At 37.5% G+C, this 22,609-nt stretch overlaps 1 protein-coding gene and 1 pseudogene across 1 annotated transcript in view; both read right to left on the bottom strand.

The window, feature by feature from the left end:
* The window catches only part of LOC149052402 (uncharacterized), a 320,642-nt gene extending 301,364 nt beyond the window's left edge, over window positions 1-19,278 (bottom strand). Inside the window, exon 1 of the mRNA XM_089194603.1 lies at window positions 18,815-19,278. Coding sequence (XP_089050729.1) covers window positions 18,815-19,190 — 376 coding nt within the window. The 5' untranslated portion in view covers window positions 19,191-19,278. The remainder of the gene's footprint in view (window positions 1-18,814) is intronic.
* Window positions 16,928-17,714, bottom strand: LOC149052419 (uncharacterized; annotated as a pseudogene).
* Window positions 19,279-22,609: the final 3,331 nt, after the last annotated feature.

Consider the following 22,609-nt stretch of genomic DNA (forward strand, 5'->3'; position numbering starts at 1 on the left):
ATTCCCATATTGGTAATTAAATGGGATATTAATGGGTTTCTAAAATAATCCCAAGAAAAACCCAAACATTGCCTAAATTGGGAATGTGAGACTGTTCCCAATGTCCATCTTGTTGGGTATTGTAGATTCCCATTTTTGGGTATTCTACAATATCCCAGAATTGGGAATCGCCTTCAAAAATGGGATTTTCATGGGAAACAAAAAGGGAATTTATAGCAATTTCCACTTTCCAAATTGGGAATTCAAATTGTTTTGTTGGGTTATTTGAAAATTACCTATTAAAACCCAAATATAACTTGAAATGGGAATTCAAAATATATTAGTCCTAATTTCTACAATTGTTTGGGATTATTGAATTCCCAATTTTTTAATATTTTCAGCTCTTCCACCATTGGGAGCTCTGATTTTTATCAAATAGGCCTTCCTTGGAACTGAAGCTATACCAACAGTAGTAATTTATAATTGTAAGATAAACCTTCCTTAAACAAAAGATTTCGCATCAAACTTCTCACATATTACATTGCTAATAATAGCTGAGACAAGCTAATTTAATATATATAAGAATTCCAGTATGTTTGAGGAAGGTTTTTAGTACATATTGATTTGTCTACAAGGTAAGGATGAAACCCTCTCTGTGTAAGCCAAGAAGTAATGTAACTCCAACTTTCCATTTTATTAGGACAATGCTGCACAAAGCAGATATGTTGCCATTAAAAGTATTACAATAAAACAATATATTTTATAACAATGCAATAATAAGTAGCTTATATATATATAATTGGCTTTCTGCATCAACTAGTGTTGAAAAAACATCATGAGGGCTGTCAAATGCTAAGTATAACTAGGCCAGTGATGTGAAGTCAGTTGACAATAAAACAATACAAATTTTACAACTATGGTCTTGAAGTTTATTATAAATCTGAATACATGATTAATAGTGGAGTCCTAAATTTGCTATCAGAAACATTTGAGAAATCTGGCATGCTTAAGGATCAATGACCTGCCAACTGACTCCATACCACACAAAGTAGTTATCCAAAGATAGATGTTGAAAGATCTGGAGCTGGCTGAACATGGTGTGTATTACTGAAGCCAGCTATAATTCAACTTTGTCAAGATGTAGAAATCAACTCAATGCATTCCTTACATATCACTATACTTTGGTACAAGTGCATGCACAAAAATGAATGATATATAAGGTTAATTAATATGTGCAATATTATTGCAATATGTTTTAACACAACATTATAGGGAAATACTCAAACGTACCTGCCAGTTAAGATTTCTGGTCTGCAATGCAGCTTACTCTTAAAAATGAATCAACTTCAAGTTTATGTCAATGTTAATTCGAAAGTGTACTTTTCCTGGACCACCATCGATCAGTGGTACATTAATGTACATAGGGTTAATATTCAACTTAAACAACAAACAGCTGGGCTCAAAATAGTAGGCTGCCAATGACTAAGCCAAAATGCAGACAAAATTTCAGAGCTATGAGAAGTAAAGTAACTCTGAGGCATCAAATTAAACTGATCTTTGATTTTTTTTCTTTTCTCCCTGCCATAAATATGGATTCATTCTTCGGCAGTGTTTCAAAATATAACTGGTGGGTGATTTTTTTCCATCTTCCATAAACAAAAAGACAAGGGAAAATGCCAGACAGCTGTTTTTCTATTTTAAGCCCAATAACCTGTGAAAACTATATCAATGGTGCATGCACAAGTAATTTCAGTCTACAAGAACTACAAATGAAACTTCTGTTAGAGTACCAACTGTTTTCCCTGGGTAATTTTTGGTGAAATACAATGCAACCTCATCTGCTTTCCCATAAATAAAATATGTTCCACTGTTTGTATCAGCATGGAAATGGGTATCTATAGCAAAGACTTTACCAGTGCCATCACTTACAATTAAGACTGACTTTTTATGGCAAATAAAAACAGCAAAATGTTGCCCTCTTTGCAGGGAAAACTGAGTAAGATTAAAACCCAAAGTGCATGAAAAAGGATCAGTTGAAGGCGATAACCAAACAGGTTTTGTTTCTGAAATGTGCATATGTTTCTCTAGGCTTGTTTCATATATTTCCCCCACATCATGAACATCAAGAAGTATGCCCGGTTTATCAACATATCTATCATATATACTATTCCCTTCAGAAATCGCTTCTGCTACAGCAGAATGCCACTTATTACAAAGCCTTCCATGATGTAGCAGTAACAGCTTACAAGATTTTGATGCCAATTCAGCAAGAAATATAGAGATAATCGTACATGCACTACTTCCTCTTCTTCCTCCTAGTTTTTCTTGGCTTAACTGTTCCTTGGTAGTCCAAATAAGAACTAAAAAGAAAAGTCCTATTTCAGCCACTCTTTCATATCTGATACAATGTCCTTAACAGAAGACACGGTTACATCGCTGAATGTCAAATTGGCCAACTTGCAATTTTCTAACTCATTAACAACTACATATTCCTTGTCAATAAATGCTTGAGCAAGAAGCTTTGTTACTGATGGCTTAGATTTCCCTCTGACCCCAGCAACTTTAAGATATCTGCACGCTGGTAGGATCTGCGTGTGTAGTTTTACATCTTTCATTTTTGTTTCTTTAAATACTGCCATTGTGATGACTTCAGCACTTTTAAATGAGAGTTTATTGCACGAACTCTACGGATGCGTGTTCGTCTTATGAATAAAAAAAAAGTTAGTAGGATGTAGCTTTAAAACAGTAATAAATGCAGCAGTATTAATTCTTGAGGCAAGGAGTATTGGATGATATTTAGCAGTGTCAAAATACCCTAGAAAGAGCAAGAAGATAAATAGTCTTAAAAATACCACCACATACAAGCTTCAAGTACCATGATTTCCATGTGCAAATGACCAGATATTGAATATCTATTGGTCTGATTTGACTCAATACTAAGCAAATGCCTGTTGTTATGATCTTCACAGTCGGAGACTAAAGGCCTTGCAAAATATTTTTTCTGCACATTTCACTGAAAAAATTCATTTTTTGACAGTGATATTGTAGTTACATCATGCTTACACTGTTAGGTAAATTGACTTTGTAGCAGGATCAAGAGATCTGATATCTGGAAGGGTTAGTTTTCCTTTTTGTCTGCCATCCAGCTGTTTACCCGCCACAGAAGTACAAGCATTTACAGATCCTCTTTTAGTGACTAGTAAAAAAGAAAAAAAAAAAAGAGAAAGGAGAGAACCATGTGAGGACATCGACAATGTAAGCTTTATACAATACAAGCATGGAATTCAGTTACTGGTAGAAGCCCATGCCATGAGAAAAATAAAGAAAACGTTTTAAAATTACTCTGGAATAATCACTTTCAGAGCGGGAAAAGCCACGAGACACCACGAAGCCCGCGAGAACTTCACTGACAGATGTATTGGAAACTGAAAAGAAAGCATTTCTCCCAATAAATCCTTTGTGATCAAATGCTAAAGTTTTCGCCTAGTGGGGCTAAAGAAGCTTACGGATAATAAATGTTTCACAGAAACCATTTTTCTCCCTGTGTCTGCCTCACAGTAAGCTTAATCTAAAATATTTAAGCTCAATTCTACTAACCTAGTCTCTGAACTGATGAAGAAAACTTTTCTTTCTTCCCAATCGTGTTAAGGCCAAGCCCTTCCATCGAGTTGTCGTTTCGAATGCGTTGGGAGAGTAAAGTAGTTCCGGTTATTTCCTCTTGCACAAATCTCTTCGCAATGCGCTCATCGTTGAAGATGCTCATGACCCACCCCTTGACTTCCTCGCACGTCCACTCTGAAGTTTTGAAAAAACACCACTGTCAATCGGGAATTACAGAAGAGAATCATTTCGCATTAATTTCGAAATTGAAAACTAAACGACAACTTACCAGAGACATTTATATCTGAAACGATAACATTATCACTTTTTCCTTCCAGCAAACTGGCGGGAAAGGGAAGCTGTTTTGGTCTAACTTTTTGTTTCTGTGTATATGTTCGTAGGCTGTCGTTTTCAGTTGATAAATCATCAGTGTCTCCTCTTTCAGGGCTGTCCATTTGGGATGAGAAACAATCATCGGGAGAGGAAAGTCTTGGTGTTAGAAAAGCGCGAGAAAGACTCTCACTGTGTTCTCCCACCATTTCTCTTAATTGAATGCTAAAAAAAGCGCGCGAGAATGTTTTTTGTAATATATTACCTCTCTTGAGTGGCTAATTTCCCCGCCTCTGTTCTTTGGACGTTTCTCATTGGTGGCGTTTAGTCACGTTTTTGGTAATTTACATCTCCGCTGATATTTTCACCGTCGGCTCAATTTCAATATGGCGGATGAGCGCGCACGATCGAGTGTTACAGGAAAAAGTTCTGTGCATAATTCGAAATGTTCCTCATGCATCATTCGAAAGACAAGGGAAACACTCTTTTAACTTAAGAGGTAATCAAGGAAAACTCGAGATTTGACAAATTATGGCGTTTTGCGCGGATACAACCTGGGAAATTTGTATTTGTATCTGCGAGGACTCCCAGTCAGAGCGTGTTCATTGTGCTTACAACGATTGCAACGGCATGCCTGTCTCAAGAGCGACCGCATTCAGACATCGTAAGCGTGAACATAGCAGTTCAAGGGTAACTGGAAATTTAGGCTTGCACGAAGAGGAAATAGAGGGCCTTGAGGAGTCATCATCTAGTGAAGTTTTACGAGCCGTGGACCAAGATCAAGAGATGTTTGATTACTCAGACACATTCGTGGATAGTCTCGATTCTGGTACTCCTGAAGAAAACGAATCCAATTAATTACACGTTCATGCAGGTGATGTAGACCCAACCAGAACAATAACTGAGCAAATAATAGATGTAATTCTTGATGCTCTACAATTGCAGCTTGAACTAAAATTGTCAAACATTGGATTTGATCATATCTTGGACTGGGGAAAGAAACTATTCATGATGGGATTTAGTGAGTAGTATCAACATTTGTGGCCAAAATGTTGGAAAGATGCAGAGGTACTTTTGCATTCTGTCAGCCACAGGGATGCTAAAAAGTACATAATTTGCCTTGATGAGAGCCACAGATGTCACTTTGGTTTAATGTCATCAGAAGATGATTTATGTCCTCACTGTAACAAAAAGGGAACTATTCCTTACTACTATCTTCCCTTTAGTCCTAAGATTAACCTCTGGGCAAGTGATCCTATGTTTTGCAAAAAAATGCTGTCACACTGGTTTGAAAAGGATCATCTGCTTGTACAAGAAAATCAAGATGGTTGGGGTTTCACATGCAAAAGTGAGATATGGGATGGAAGACGTTTCTCAGAGCTTCAGTGGTTTTGGAATCCTGAGGAAGAGTGGCAATTACCTGCCAAATGTGATAATTGTGGTGGGGTTGTCTCAGTCCAAGATATCAATTCTTCTCCTGATGGAAATGATGGACAAAAGCTGGTAACCTGTTTATCCTGTGCAGTCACTTTCCCCCATGTTATCCAGAAAGCAACTGGAGATCCAAGAAACTTAGCTTACATTCTTCACTGGGATGGATTTCAGCCATTTGATGGTAAATACAATCATGCCTCTGGAGCTATTGAAGTTCAGATAGCTAATATTATAGCCGCAAACGCTAATCACACGTATTTCAAACTTTACTAGAACAAACTTGACACATTGTTGAATACGGTAACTGAAAATGACAAAATTACAACCACGCGAATGAGCATAAAGTAACTTACATCGTATGAGTGAAAGTACTGGAAAACGACAAAGCGAAATAAACAAGGATACTTACAAGACGAATGTGACCAAACCCAAAGACGAAAACATGAAACCCAGAGCTAGATATGTAACGGTAATTTTCACAAACTAGACAACTAACCAAATAAATTACGCGCAACCAATATATATACGATATGCAAATAAATATAACAAGTACAAAACTGGTAACTGACAAAGGACACTAATGGAAGACGAGAAAATAAACACCTAACACGAAACTATGAAACACCAACACTAACAAAAAATGATAATACAAATTCTTGCGCCTACAAATATGTCCAAGGAAGACAGACAAAAACAATCTGAGATATTTGTTGTCGGTTTTGTGGCTGCGTATTTGCTGCCAGAGAGAAGGCCGATATCTCTGGATCCATTTTTGTCACCTCTTCTTGATGAAATTGAAGATAGATTTATCAATGGCATCGCAGTTGATAATTATAGTTTTACATTGCCTAACTTCCCTTCTGGGCTTTCGAAATTAAGGCATCTTATTTTGTGTGTTACTGGGGACCATGTTGCTATTTGTGAGGTTTGTAATGGAATTTTCTGTGGAAAAAACCCTCGTCGACGCTGCAAATGTGGAAGTATCTTGGACCCTGGTAGTAATCACTATTACTATGGAAATTACCGAAAATGGACAAGGTATCCATGGCCAAAAAGAAACATTCATGATGAACTTGAAACATTGCAATTAATTGAACAGGAAGAAAGAAGAACTGTAGCTCAGGAAATGGCAAAAGAATCAGGATTTACTGGTTTGTCTGTGCTTCATCATCTCCATGCATTATATGGTTTTGATTACCGCAAACACTGTGTTTTTGATGTTATGCACATGGTTGCACTTGGAGTTGTAAGAAATAACCTTCATTTCCTTCTATCTAATCAACTTTTGGATCATAAAGTACTTCAAGAAAGACTATTTAAAGTGCCCAGGACTGCAGAATTTCTTTCTTCTCGATATCCGAGCAGGCTTTCAAGAATAGGGTACTGGAAAGCTGAAGACTTCCAAACGTTTGCCTTCCCTATCTTGGAAGTAGTTTTGGGAGGCCTTGTTTCCGAAGAACATTTTGAAACCTGGGAATGTTTAGCAAGAATTGTTGAGTATCTGTATTGTCAGGGAAGAAATGGGTGGACCATTGACTCCACAGCAATTTTTCACGAAACTGTTTTAAGATATAATATTCTACCTGAAGAAAGCCAGGGATTAACTTACTGTCATGCTGTCAATCATAACCTGACATACATTAAAGAGAATGTGATAAACTTTGGTCCTCCAGATAACGTTTGGTGCTACAACTTTGAGCATGCAGTTGGTCGCTATATTGCAATATCAACCAACTTCAAAAATATTGAAATAACTTTTGCAAGGGCAGAGTTGCGCAGAGAAGTTCTTAAGGTGCGTTCTTCCTTGAAAGCGCAAGGAAACTCTTCTGCAGAAACTGTTTCTTATCCAAAGGAGGCACACTATGGATCTCTAGCTGAATGGGAAAATGCCAAACAGCATTTCAGTGATGAAGCAAATCACCTGGCCAAAATTAACGGTATACTAGTTGGAGCATCAAAACCTGTTCATTTGTTTGAAGAAGTGCAAAGGAATTCCATCCTTGCTCAATTTGGCCAGGATCAAGGTATAACAGGTGAAAGCCTTAGTGATGTGGCACAAGAATGTCGTAGTATCTATTTCACCAGTGTTAATGGTAACAAAGGAATGCTTTATACAGTAGGTGAAAACATAATTGTTTCTGCTGAAGATGGCAATGAATGTGTTTTAACTATTACTCAGCTGCTAAGGACAAACGTAAGCCACGAATATCAATTTTTTGTTGTTGGAGATTGCTTCCAGGCAGTGATCTATAACTCTGAAAAGTAACTCCACCAATGGAACAAGGGAGCCTTAGTAAGGCCATCAAGTACTGAAAAGATTGTCCATTCTTCTAAAATCCAGCGGAAGGTTATGCTTTTTCCAGATCCAGAAAATCTTAATGATCCAAGCATTTACATTTGTATCGACTTTCAGAGACAGTGCTTTCCACTCTCCAGTGTTATTGTTCCCTGTTATCCTGAAGTGGGTGATATGTTACTCACAAAGGGTGATGACCCAGTCCCGTGGAGAGCAGTGGTGTTAGCAGTTCAGGAAAGGACTCAAACTGTCCAGGTGCAGTTTTATATACCCCATCCTCGTTGGGGTAGGCAATCAGGTCTCTGGGTTCACACCCTCAGCAAGTACACTTCAAAAGTATACTTGGCAGATCTGCAGGAAATTGGCAGAGTAATGGACGAATGTTTAAAGAACTCTAAGGGACGTTGCTGCTGTTTCCTTGAAAGGATTCATGTTCAGGCAATCAGTCATCATCTTGGTACAGGTATTAACTTTTAATAACTGATGATAAGAATGCAGATCTGGGTACATACGTTTTACAGTTTACACAGCAAAAAATGTATTGGCAAATGACTTGACCATGATTTTGATATGCCCAAGACATTCTTCAATAATTCAAAGTCAACATATCATTTTTCAGGGTTTCAAATTTCAAACAATGTTATAATTTGGAACTCTCTTGATTTTTATGTCATAGTCAAGTCAAGTCAAGACAAGTTCCAAACATGCAAACACATTGTAATTGCCATGCATTTCAGTACATGTACTGATGCAATTCCAAGCTGTTGGACATAAACCTCTTAGAGGAAAGAATGATACTGATACTGAACTCACTGGGAGTATCCCTAGTATGGTGCTCAGGCGTGCCCTTATAGTATAGTGCCCTTCTCCACTATTGCTTTTTATTGTTGGAATATAGTGTAATAAAATAGACGCAGTCCAACAACCTATAATAACATTTGGGGAAGTTGTCTCGAAACCTAATGCTTCACCCATATTTTTTCCAAAACAATATCATTTTAGCAAAGTTGCTTTTTTACAAGTTTCAAAAAATGGCCAGTTTAGGAATTTTGAAATAAACTCTTCCTTTTTTACCTTTTGCAAATTTCCCAATTTGAAACTGATCTTTTGGGCAGAAGTTTCCACCAATTTACCAAAGTCTGCAACACTATTCCCAATGTTGGGTTTTAACAATGGGAAATTTATTGAAATTCTTGTGTAATACCCAGGATTGGGGTTTCAGTTTGGGAAATAGTCTTAAAAGTCCCACTACATTCCCAAGATTGGTACACTGCTTTTCATGTAATAACCAATATTGGGTTTTACATTGGGAGTTTCTTTATTATTCCCGATTTTGGGAATTTGTACTTTTTCCTGTAACAAAATCCTAACTAATTCCCAATCTTGGCATATACTTTCCCACGTAATACCCAATGCTGGGTTTTTACTTTGGGAATTTCATGCAAATTCCCATGTAATACCCGTTATTGGGATTTAACTTTGGGAATTTCTTAGAAATTCCCAATTTGGGAATCATATATTTTTTCCTGGCTTCAGGTAGTTTAAAATGCTTTTAGGTGGTTTAAGATCGTTTTTGTGGTTTCTCGTCGTTCCATGTTATTTCTATTTAGATGGAGAGAAAGTACAACACATGCTTCATTTAATTTCTTTCGACATCAAACGGCTTTCACATCATTTGTGAAAGGCTATAGCTATGGACAACGCAGAATTAGGACTAAACTGGCCGGCGAAAACCTTACACTGTAACTTCATATAAAGCCTGTGTGTAATAAAATTAGAAAAATGCTCAAAAGATGTCCTCAGATCGCAATTAAATCAACGTGGTTTGTAACAGAATAGGTCAAAAGATCAGAAAAATTAAATTACTCTATCTTCAAATGGCCTGAAACTCTTAACAACATACATACATGAAATTTAGTACAGGAAATTAGTTATCCTGGTGCCTGGGATAAAATGAGTGTTAATCAAGGCCGTGAGAGTTAAAACTACCTTCACTTGGTCTTCCGAAATGCCGCCTCTTGTGGCACATGCACGAATTTTGTCACACATCGCTTTCTTGGTGGAAGTCATTCCCTCGTTGAAAAACGTGGTCAGCACTTCCTTTTGTTCTTCTGAATAAACTAATCGAGACTGCTTTTCCATTGTAAAGTAAAACGGTCAGACGCGCAATAACCTAATGATCCACGTTGTGCAGGGATACAAAGACCAAGCAATGGGGTCAGCGAAGCGTGCTGAGCAGGGCACTAATATTTAATCCCATACGTCACAGGTTCACGATAGGTAAATAGGCCCTACTTTGACCGCTTGTATGCGTTAATTTGATACTAATTAAATCCGCATGTAAGCGGTTAATTATGAGCGAATCGGGTGCTTTAAGAGCGCGATATATCCTGGGCACTAAGTGGTTGGCTCAGCTTGGTTACAAAGCGGAAATGAATTGGGCTAAAACCGGAAGTTGAGAATCACTTATCTTTGTGATACGTTCTAGCAGACAAACAAACAAACAGACCGTACAGCTTTCTGAAAAACGTTTACGAAATTCTGCGAAACCCAAAATATAGGAAACTCATGAAGGTTAGTTGCTTTAAGTTTTGTAAGTTGTCAATTAGTTGCGAAATTTATTCTCCTCAGAGCAGGATTTCGCCTGTCCTGAGGTAAAACTTAATCGACTGTTTCAACTCCAAACTGTCCGACTTTACTCGTCTGATCAAAAACACTTGTAATCTGACAGGCCAATTGGGACAGTTAAGCTGCCAATGAAAATTAAGCACTTTGCACCATCAACTACCTAGTGAACGCTTACCGATCAAAACGAAGAAACGCTCCTTCGTGAGCAGGTGGAGAGGTCCACATTGAAACAAACATGGATGGAATTAACTAGTCCGATAACTGTTATTCAGTGTCTATAAGAAGGGTAAGTGCTCTTACAAGAAATTTTCTATAGCTGAGTTTCTTGAATTTTGTTAATGACCCAATGAATTGGTAATCAGACTTCGCGTCGCACAATTTAGGCGTAAAAGTTCCCCGTAATTTCAAATTAGCCTCGCGATACGTACTCCTCTCAGTTCTATTACCATTACTTATTATTATAATCCACTTATCATCTATAATAAGTTTATTACAATGTGCGAGAACTCTCATTTTAAGAGGCGTCAGCTCTTACATCACAAAGTGCGACCAGTACTATTACAAAATGCGTCCGCCTTTTTTATCACAGAGTGCTATGAGTATTAGTATGAAATGCAACAGCTTTTTTTACATCAAAGTGCGAAAGTCAAGTTTTATTACAAAGTGCGTTAGCTTTTTATTAAAAGTGCGACGTCAAGTGTTATTTCAAGTGCGCCTGATATCTTAGTGCGACGATCGTACAAAGTACGAAGGAACAAACCAATGGCTTTGGACATTTGGACTTTTAAGTTCGTTTAAACTGTTTCAAATATCATCTGTTGTCTATTTTGGATATGAGACATACACTTTGCCTTTAATTCGTATCATCTTCAGTGGCATTCATCTTCCTCGTTTATCAACACTCATAAAAAAAAAGAAGAAGAAGAAGGGAAATACATTTACTCAGATTTTTATATCCACCCAAGATATTATCTTATGAAATGTGGTATACTTGTGAGAGCGTGGTACAGTGTTAAAGTATACAATCCAGATAATACTCTAAGACTTTCCCAATAAAAATAATACATTCATTGTCTCTTGCAAGTCACTAAATTTTTTTTCCCTTTATACTTATATTTGGCATATAGTTTTCATCTCATGCAATTAAGTTTTATTTCTTAGAAGCTTTAGAAAGAGATGCAGTCTTGTGATTATAAAATTCGTCTGTTTTTTAAACGTGGATTTTTTATCACACAAGAATAGGCTCCGCGATATAGCTAATTAGGCTGCAAAACGGTCACTTATCACAATTGTCTCACTCAGTATTCCCTTTTTTTGAGTTTTTTTGGCTCCCCATATCTTAAAGAAGAAGCCATCTGCCGAGGTTGCATTTATTGACAAAGACTCGAACTAGAAATGTTAGCTTCCATTTCTTGCGCTTCTATTTCGGCAAAGAGAACGCCTTCTTAGCAGATAGGGTAGGAACTATTTCTGCGGTATGTCCTGCGCTTCAAATTTATGAATAGCGGCATTTCCGACACAAACTGAATCTAGTAATCATATTATATCACTGTTTGGAACGGAGGTCGCCATTTTCCATGTGTTTGTTTTGAGTCTTCATTAAAATGGTGGGAAAATGGGAAAGTGGGAATTGGCTCATATTTGGAAGATCAGCGGGAAACGGGTTCAATGCAAGTTGCCGTCGATTGCATCCCTACCATTTGAGACGGTCCTCGCGCATATTGATGGTGGTCGGGAATGGTGTTTGCAGCCAACAAACAACAACAACTCTTTAAGAATCTTGGATCGCACATTATTTTTGGTTTTCATGATAAATTACATGTGGAAACAGCGATCTGATCAGTATTTATATTTTTTTTTCCGATTTACAACAGTTTTCCAATAATGATTTATTAAAAACAATTACTATTCAAAATATGTTCTAGGATTTCAATGTCCCTTATTAGATTTCAAGAAAGTTAGCAAGATTTGAATGGTACATCTTTTCTCAACAAACGGAAGACTGGTTTAAGTTAGAATCGATAACAAATCGATACTAGCGCTATCGATTGAGGTTTTGCGGTAGCGATTTCCAACTAATCACAAACGATCGGTGGTGTCACAGACGATTGTCATCGTTACAATCGCTGTATTTTTGTATTTTTTTAAGGTTTTACACTATCGATTGACAATTAAACCTATGACTGATATTTGGCTATCGATCTGCCTCGGAACACCAGTGATTTATAATTAATGATTTTAATTGGAGTCTTATGACGACGTTTGGCGCAATAACACAAACCATTGAGGTCCATCACTAACGACTGACCATTTTTGAACGGAAGCTAAATTGTTTTACGATCACGATTTGTTATTAGCTCTAGCGATTGATATTTTGGCACTAAAGATTGAGTTTTATTCCTAGCGATTGATATTTTTGGCACAAACAGCTCCCCATATATACTGAATCTCGTTCAACGATGGCTTTCTTATACGACTTAATATTTACTCACCGGACCGAAGCTAATTTTGAGTATCCCATCCGTTTATCTCTAGAAATAAAAATACTTTACCATCTACTCATCAAACAGATAAAGTCATATTCGTAAATCAGTATCGACCCGGGAGGGAATGATCCGGTAAAATGTTCATTTAAGTGTGGCAATGCAATTCTATCTTAAAATTCCCCCAAGTCACAAAATATTTAAATGTCTCCGCTCAGTTCCATCAAAGGTTTCATGAGATTTTAATGGTGTTCATCGCCAAAGGTTATAGAGTCAGAAAACTTAGGAAAGAAAACGGCTAATAGTTGGGTCTTTAACAAGCCAAGACAGCTTCTTTCCCTCCCCGTTCATTTCGAAACGCTCAATAACATCATCATCTTTTAAGAACAAATCGTAGCCGCCTGTCAAACTTCTAAACGCAGCGAAGTCTATAAGAGTGCAAAAACTGAAATAGGAAATACAAACACACGCTTATTAACTCGTAGAAGTAAGACAAAACTAGCCTGAGATACGTGTTACTGACCCTAAGATACGATAGAAAAACGGAGGTACAAGCTAACATTAGGAGGCCCGTATGGATTGTGCTAGTAAAAGTAGCATATTATGCTACTATCATTGCCAAATTATGCTCAAAATTATGCTGGTTTTTGATTTAAAATTACCGGTAGGCTACCTTTTACCTCTTCGTATGACGTTGGTCAAACTTTGAGGTTTAAGTATGGAAGGAAAACCCTCTCACCCGTTCGATTCTGCGACAATTAGGTTTGCTTCTTTCCCCAAAGTTGTGCTATTTTTTGCTGATCGAATATCTGAGGATGAGTAAATAGGTCAATATTTTTTCTTAATTAAATGGAGTACTGAAGATAATTCAAAATGGCGTGTATCGTAATGCCTTAACATACAATGATCTACAGCACTGTAGCTGGTTTTCCTTTCTTTTCGTTTTATCCTCTCCACCCGAAAAGCAAACTTGCAGAAGAATACTCAAATAAAAAGAAAAGGGGGCCCTTTACATAACTACTTACACTTTCACTTTGCAGGATAAAAAAAGTAATTGTATGTTTGAATTCATCCATCTGAAAAAAAGAAAACAGAGAAAAACAAAAACAAACTAAAAGTAACACTAATTTGTCTTAATACAATGACAAGTAATTCGGATTTAAGAAAACTGTGTTCAGAAGGTAGTTCTGATCACGTTTCATGCATGAATTTTGGAAAAATTCACTCTTCGCGTATATCTTAAACAGCATTTCACACACGAGTTTAAAAGGGATGATTTGATGATTTGATTCCTTGATTTTAAAAGAAGTAAGTTTCGCCAATTGTTTCACAATTGTCTCACCCACTATTCCTTTTTTAAGTTTTATCGCTAGCGATTGACATTTTAGAACTACTGATTGGGTTTTATCAATTGTGATTAATATTTTTAGCACAAATGGCTTCCCATAACTTACAGAGGAAGCCATCTGCCAAGTTTGCATTTATTGACAAAAACTCAAACTAAAAGTGCTGGCTCCCCATTTCTTGTGCTGCTATTTCGGCAAATAGAACGAACTACCGGTAGTTGCTATCGTTGTTAAGCCAAGTTGAATCAGTCGTGCATTAGATAGGATAGGAACTATTTCTGCGGTAATGTCCTGCTCTTCAAAGTTCCGAATAAGGTCATTTCCAACACCAACTAACTCTAGCAATCTTCTCATAGCACTGTTTGGAGCAGACGTCGCCATTTTCCTTGTGCTCGAGTTGAGTCTTTATGAAAATGATAAAGTGGGAATGGGTAATATTTGTAAGATCAGCGGGAGACGTGTTCAAGTTGCTGCCGATTGCATCCCTAAAATTTGAGACGGTCCTCGCGCATGTCGATTTTTGTCGGGAATGGTGTTTGCAGCTAACAAACAAAGGCAGATATCTCAAGTCTGACGTCTATGAGTTCGATCTCGCAGAGCTCGATCGATACCGGTATCGACAAGGAACACAACATTACCGAACACTTAAATTACAGCTTCGATAACAAATCTATACTAACACTAAAGATTGAGGATTTGCGATAGTGATTTCTAATTTTCACATCACAGACGATTGTCATCCTTATGATTGCTGAATTTGAAAATAGCACAAGTCATAAAAGTTTTACAATATCAATTGAAATTTAAACATAGGATTGATATCTGGCGCTATCGAACACTGGACGAAAAAACGGATTTGCACCATATTTGCGCAGTGCAAATGTGAGCAAGTCTGGTCCAAAGCCGTAGCAAATGTGGTGCAAATGGGGTAAATGCCACATTTGCTTTAGATTTACACGGGGTGGCAAATCCTGGTGCAAATGTGGCATTTACCCCATTTGCACCACATTTGCTACGGCTTTGGACCAGACTTGCTCACATTTGCACTGCGCAAATATGGTGCAAATCCGTTTTTTCGTCCAGTGGAACTGCCTTGGAACACCAGCGATTTATAATTAGCGATTTTACAATGGCGTTTGGTGCAAAACACAAGCGATTGAGGTTCAGCACGAACGACTGACCATTTTAGAACGGAAACTAAATTGATCTACAGTTATGATTTGTTGCTACCACTGACGGTTGAGTTTATCTCAAGCGATTGATATTTTATCACTAACTACTGAGTTTTATCTCCAGCGATTGATATTTTTGGCACAAATGGCTCCTGATACTGAATCTCGTTCAACGATGGTTATCTTATACGACTTAATATTTACACGCCGGAAGCTAGTTTTGAGTATCCCATCAGTTGATCTCTTCGGATAGAAATACATAACCATTTACTCATCAGACAGATGAAGTCAAATTCGTAGATCAGTATCGTCCCCAGAGGGACTGATACGGTGAAATGTTCATTCAGGATCAATTGTAGCGATACATTTCTTTCTTAAAACTCCCCAAGTCAAAAATATTATAATGTCTTCGTTCAGTTCAATCACAGGCTTCATGGGATGTTAATTGTGTTCATCGCCAAACGTTAAAGAGTCAGAAAACTAAGGAAAGAAAACAGCTGATAGTTTAGTCTTTCATATGCCAAGACGGCTTCCTTCCCTCCCCCTTCATTTCTAAACGCTCGACAACATCATCTCTTTTTAGAGATTAGTAGTTAGAGACTACTAACCCCAAGATACAATGAAAAACTGAGGTACAAGCTAACACCAGTGGGACCATATGGATTGTGCCTGTAAAAGTAGCATATTATGCTACTATCGCTCAGTTTTTCTAAATTATGCTCAAAATTATGATTTATTTTGTTTGTTTGTTTGTTTTTTTTAATTAAGCTACCTTTTTACCTCATGGTATGAGGTAAGTCAGACTGCGAGGTTTAGGTATGGAAAGAAAACTCTCTCCCCCACTCTATTCTGAGACAATTACCTTTTGAATTAAAACCCTGTCTCCCCTACTAGGTTTGCTTCTGTTCCTAGATTCTCGCTATTGTCTGCTGATCGAATATATAGGGATGAGCACAAAGGTCAGAATTTTTTGCCTTATCACATGAAGTAATAAACACAATTAAAAATGGAGTCTATGGTAGGGCCTTAGCATAGAATGATGTACCGTACTGTAGCTGGTTTTTCTTTCTTTTCGTTTCATCCTCTCCATCTTAGGGGCAAACTTGCAGACGAATACTCAGTTGGAAGGAGAGGGCTTCCAAATTTTTAAAATAAATATGGAAAGATATTGTCTCCCTGCGTAAGCCATTTTAATTCTTGTCGACTAGGTGTTTTTTGCGCATGCGTTTGGCTGCCACCGGATACATTTCTTCTGTTAGTGGGAAATAAGATTTATTTGTCATTATGTATGTGTGTGTGTCAACTTTATTTATGGAGGGTGACGACAGCCAGTTTAAAACCAAGCCAACAATTACTCAAGGTTGACGTCCTGAAAATGATCCCAGAGACCTAGATGCCTAAAGCTGAACACATTGATCAGTGAACATCAAAGCAGGTTCTATTATAACTATGTACACGTTCGTTCTTCTTTAAAACTAGATGCACAACAATGAATGAAACCTTTTATAAAACTATTTACACTTTCATTTTGTTAAATAAACACAAAATCATTTTAAGTTTGAATTAATGCATCTGGAAAACAAAACAAAGCAAAACGAAACAAAAAAAAAACTAAAAATAAGCACGTATTTATCTCAATATTTCATGATACATGAAAGGCAATTCGGATTTAAGACAACTGTACGTGGAGAGTAGTTCTGATCACGTTTCATGCGCGAAGTTTGGAAAAATTCACGCTTCAAACAGCATTTTAAACAGCATTTCACGCGTCACGAGTTTAAAAAGGATGCATGCTTTAACCAATCCACAAATTCAACGAGTAACTTTTACTTATCGAACCCCATGCGTCGTTACTAAAGTCAGATTCTCTTCTGTTATTTTCCTTGAATTTAAAAGAGGCAAGCTTCGCCACCGTTGTCCCAATTCCGTGATCGGCACCTGAACAACTAGTTCCACCTCCCTCAATCATGATCACAGAACCACTCCAGCCCTTGTTACACCAGAAGCCGACCTCATCAGCACTTTACAGGTCACCACTGCATGAAGCCTGTCCGAAGCCCTCAGTTGTCAGGTATTGTCCTCCATATTTAACTTTGCATTTTCCAAGGCACTCACCCTTAGACCAGACTGAACCGTTTCTGAAGTTGCCATAGCCAGTAATTTTGGAACGGAATGTCTTCCCACTCAGACAGTTCCTTGTGGTTTGCAATAGAGGAGTGTGTCCAGAGTCATCATTGCGCGTGATCTTAAGCTCTCTGCCATTTACCAGTCAGAACGCTGGTGATATCATGTCTGGGTTGTGTGACGGGTCAGTGGTTTCTCCTGCAGCTTGAGCACTGTCATACCACCAGTCTCCTGAGTCATCCATCCAGTATTTAGTGTCACTGTTTGAAAACCGAGCGAGGAGAGTCCAGGCCTCATCCTCTGATACCATGTCACAGTAAACCTGCAAATAAATAAAGAATTCCATGCAAACTTGCATTTTATGATCCAAACTTGTTTTTACGTGAACTGTCTATAAGAAAGGAATTATGAATTCCAAACATTCTTATTTTTTAACGGTACAAATCTATTTTTTTCTTGAATTGTTCAGAAATGAAGAATAATAATTAAGTTACTAAAAAGTTCTTGGATTTCATTTTTGTCTCCTGGGGCTCCAGCCAATATCTACTGCTGACCGCCATCCCTTGTTCGCTGGCTTTGATCTCACCACAAGACTCGGCAGGCATCTCGGGAGCGGAGCCTAAAGAGACTTTGGGAAAGGAACAGTAAAATGCTTTTCGTTTGATAACAATTACCTCCTTGATTGTGTGGTATTGTCATGTTCAATTACCAACCTAACATCATTTCAGCAAGGAATATTCCAAGGTGGCCATATCAAATCGCAAGATACTGTAAGGAATTAAATAATTTCTTGAAATGCTATAATATTACATCTGATGTGCAAAGTTTCATTGAATGTTTAAAATATGCATGCTCGGAAGGTAACATCTCGAGAAATACCGGGAGCCAACCACATGAATTTCTTGTTCCTGTAAGGCTTAGACTCGAACAGAGGAGACTCATTCCCCAACCCCCCCACCCCCCATTCCCTCTTCAATTATTGCGAGGCTTTGATTTGATCTGATGAACTACACAAGTGATATGTGAATTGTATAGGGAATATATCCGAGCTTCAACCCGGTCCCAGGACAACGCTGACGGAATCAGTCACATTGTAGTACGATGACATTTTAATAGTGTACAAAACACCTAGAATTTATAAATGAGCTTTAAACAAGTCTTCTCTTTCTCTCTATCTGTCTGTCTGTTTATCTCACACCTCTCCGACAAACCTCTCCTCCTCAAAAGTAGCTGAACATGTGTTACCGTCATATGCAAGGTTGAAAAATTTATCAAATTGCTGAAAATTTTGGCTTAACGATACTAACCAGGTGTGATTGTCCAAGGACTAAAGGAACTTGATGTTTTTAGCCGTGAAAAGTATTCAGTTTTCACGAATCTTTTATATAATAGTGATTTTAAAGACTATGTTATTGTCCGTACCTCTGTTCTTCCATCGTCGCACGTAGAATCTACTTTCATCTCGGACTAAATCTTCAGGTCTTGCCTCTTTGATTTTGTTATTAAGCTCGCAAAGTTTACCAGTTTTGACGTAATTGTAGCTCTGACATGTGAGTTCGCTGTAGCAGAACATCAGACACTCGTACGGATCTTGTACCCTTTTTGATTTAGAGATGTGACCTTTCAGAGTCTTTCCACCCTCTGACTGCTCAGCGGGTTCACATTGCAGACTAATGGCCATGCGCAGAGGAATCAAAGATGAAAAGTAGAAAATATACAGTACCGAAAACATCTGACCTGGATAGACTTTTACTCTATAAATAAATAAATAAACAAATAAATCAGTTAAAGCGCTCATGCATAGCGTGACAGGCGGCTCTTAACATTAGCAATGCAAGAACCGCGTCTCTCCTTCCCCGTAAAGATTTGAAACGAATTGGGAGAAGTTGCCGAGAGTCAGCAACCAGACCCGTTTCAGACCTCTTGCTGACTCGCGTTGCTAAAGACCACATACTTTCCCGCTGGCGAAGACACACTCGTGCGTAAAGGTGAATAATGAGGGCCTGCTTAAACGTTGGGTTTAAGAGGGGATCGAGGGCTACTGGAAACGAACGATATATTTGACTTAAATGAGAAATGTTTTTGACATAGTTTTAGAGAAAACGCCGGCTTACGCTGCAACGTAAGGATGAAGCGAAAACGTTACACCGTTAATCTGCTGCAATGTGTCGCTCAGGGTAACGGAAAATTCGCAAAGTGCTTAGCGATGTATGGGGACTATGAAAGTATTAGCTTCTTTATATAAGATATCGTTTGAACATCGTCGTCATTTCCTAATTTTGTTGATAATCGTCGATTTTTGTTTGTTATACTTACGCACAGTAGTACTGTGAGGATCTCAATGGTCAATGAAGGGGGGTGGCTTGACAGTTGGCGGTTGATTTCAATTTGCGATTTTGACAGTTGATAGTTTTATTCTAAGGTCTAAAGATTAAAATTTAGGGCCCTTTTTTCTCCTATCAGGTCTAATCAGTTTTTTTCCTTTTTTAAATTCGATTGAAAACTTGATTAGAAAACGGTGCAAAGTGAAGTGAAGCGATCAAAGCGTTAAAAAAAGGTTGTGACTCAATCACGCTGCTCGAAACCAGTCTTCAACCGAAGCCGAACTTGTTAAACTTGAGTACCCTTCAACAGATCGGAGGTTTTAACTCCCGCCACTCCCACCACTGAGCCAAATTATATTCAAAATGCAAAAGAGCCTAAAATATGAAACAATAGAAGCACTGGACCAAAGCCGAACGTGCCAAAAACCCGAACAAAGACAGTAACGTACTCACGGCGTCTACAGCCACAGAGCCACAGAGAATCTGCGTGAAGCTAGTTGTTCTCTACGTTCATATTTTGTACATATCCTGCATGCTGCAAGGATCAGTAATGTCAATAGTCTCATATGGGTTAACGGAACGCAAGAGATGGTAAATTTCAGTAAGAAAGGTAATCTTTTCATTTCGTCACAAACGTTGGATAAAGAGGAAAACATTTTATGTTTCCGTGAGGAATCGAACGTTACGTTGAATGAATATTTATGGCTATTTATGGAAAAACTTGAGTATTTCAACAAAATGTGAAATCTGTACTTCATTGAAAATCTTGGCAATTTTTTTCATTAATAAATCGTTTTCAACATTCTTTTGCTTTTTTGCCTTCTTCTGGAATACCATGGAACAGTGAGGATTTCTCTGTTTTCGAAACTTTCTGCCTGGGAAAATATCCTCACAGTGATTGTCCGATATCCGAAACTTCCAAATCATTCCACAATGCACACTTGTGTCCTATCTCGAAGCAGAATCAGTAGCGTTAGGAGAGTCGGTTCCTCAGGTTTTTTCTCACTGGATGAACCGAGAAATGACCCAATTGGTTTCGCCGGTTATCCCAAAATGTTTTCGATAATATCAAGTATCGTATAACTGGTAATTTTTACAAAGCAATGTTCGACTCCGTTTCAATCAACCTCCAATTTCTTCAGACGTCAACTCTTTATAGTTTTCGCTACCTCTGACACATTTGCTTACCCTATGAGCTTGTAGTATCTGTGTTTGATTTTCCTTCACAACTTCCAACTTTTACGATGTTTACTTTCTTAATTGAACTAATCTCTCTCGATTGGCCTCTAAACTCCGCTTTGTAAATGAAGCTGAAATTAATTTCGTTTCGGGGCAGATGAGGAAAGCATGAAACAGACATCCCCTTTTTTCTAAATGTCATCTAGCAGTAGAATGAGTCCTCAAGCAGGAAATAAAACGAAAATGTATGACACGTTGATAAACATTCATTGTGGCAAACTCTTCATATCAAATTGCTAGAAACTTCGCGCTGTGTTGTGCTTATGCTAGAATTGAAAATAGAACAATGAAAAAAACAACAGAATGTCCTTCATTATTTATACTGTCCTCCGTTCATCGCAGTTTGGCAATTACACGAAAATATAGAAATAACTAATAAGAACTTTATCAAAGGACTTGAACTCATTTTGAAAAGGTTTGTGTTTGACTAACGTTGAGCAAAGGGCTTGCTAAATTCACCATGTTCGCACAATTAATTTTCCTGGGGTTCCAAACTATTTGTTTTCATAATAAGCTATTGAGAAATAAAGCTCTAAAACAGGTTTTGGAGTGTTCTTATCAAAACCTCAGTAGAAATAGAATGATACCATTGTTTTTTGTTTCTTTGTTCTTCTGTTTTTTTTTTTTTAATTTACATAATGAAATTTAGTCAGCATAATACTTCACACAAAACTAGCAGCTTTCCGCCAAGCTGTAATATTTTCATTTTAAATTGTTTTCTCTTGAATAAAAGATAAAAGACTCAAATGAAAACAGTAAAGTATGAGATGCATACTAACTCAAGCCACTTTCAGCTAATTTTCAACTGTATAAAATTATGAATTCACTCAATCATGACAAGTGGATAATATTTGTCTTCCTCGTTGTACCAACTTTAAAATGAAAATTCTTTAGGAAATTCCTTAGAAAAGAATGAAAGCTTAACAAGTTTCTTTAGGAAAGTTCTTCCCAAAATTTGAAGAAGCTGGTGTTCTTCAATAAAAATATACGCCCTGTTTTAGTTTCCATGGAACGATCTGCATGGCGAAATCCCAGGATGCACAGATTTTCCTTACAATCACCTTGCCATTTGAAAATTAAAACCGTTTAGGGAGGCCTGACTTTCTCACCTCCACAGTGTAGGAATTAATTTTTTCCGTTTCTTTTGGGGCGAAAAATGTCATTAGTCAGGTTTTTTTGTCTTTGCTTTGGGAAGTTATGGTTGAGAATGAATGAATACGACGAACATTGCCCTCAGTTATTCAAGTTTCGTGCGAACTCAAGTCGTAATGATAAAAAAAATAACCTTGACTTACTTCAAACGTTTGCTATAATTGCCTTTTAAGTAACTCAAACAGTCCAAGATATTTGCAGTCTCGAGAAATTTTTGGCCCTATAACATGTTCTACTCAATGTGTTATATTTCAAGAGCAATTTTGTTAAATGTAAATGTGGTGTTGCGACGAACGTAATAAAAGCAGGTGTTTCAAAGATTTTTGAAGAAAATTTTTGAACAAAGAGAGGTGCAAGAACTAATTTTTTTTTAAACAAAGTAAAAGTATAATTGATTTCTGTCATGTAATTTACAGTCTTTTCTTTCGATTTAATCTATAATTTGATTGGCAAACTGTACTTTAATGGTAACTTTCTGTCAGGAAGAACACGAAAAAATAAA

Source organism: Pocillopora damicornis, chromosome 1 (assembly GCF_964200805.1).
Source record: "Pocillopora damicornis chromosome 1, jaPocDami1.2, whole genome shotgun sequence".
Classification (NCBI taxonomy): domain Eukaryota; kingdom Metazoa; phylum Cnidaria; class Anthozoa; order Scleractinia; family Pocilloporidae; genus Pocillopora; species Pocillopora damicornis.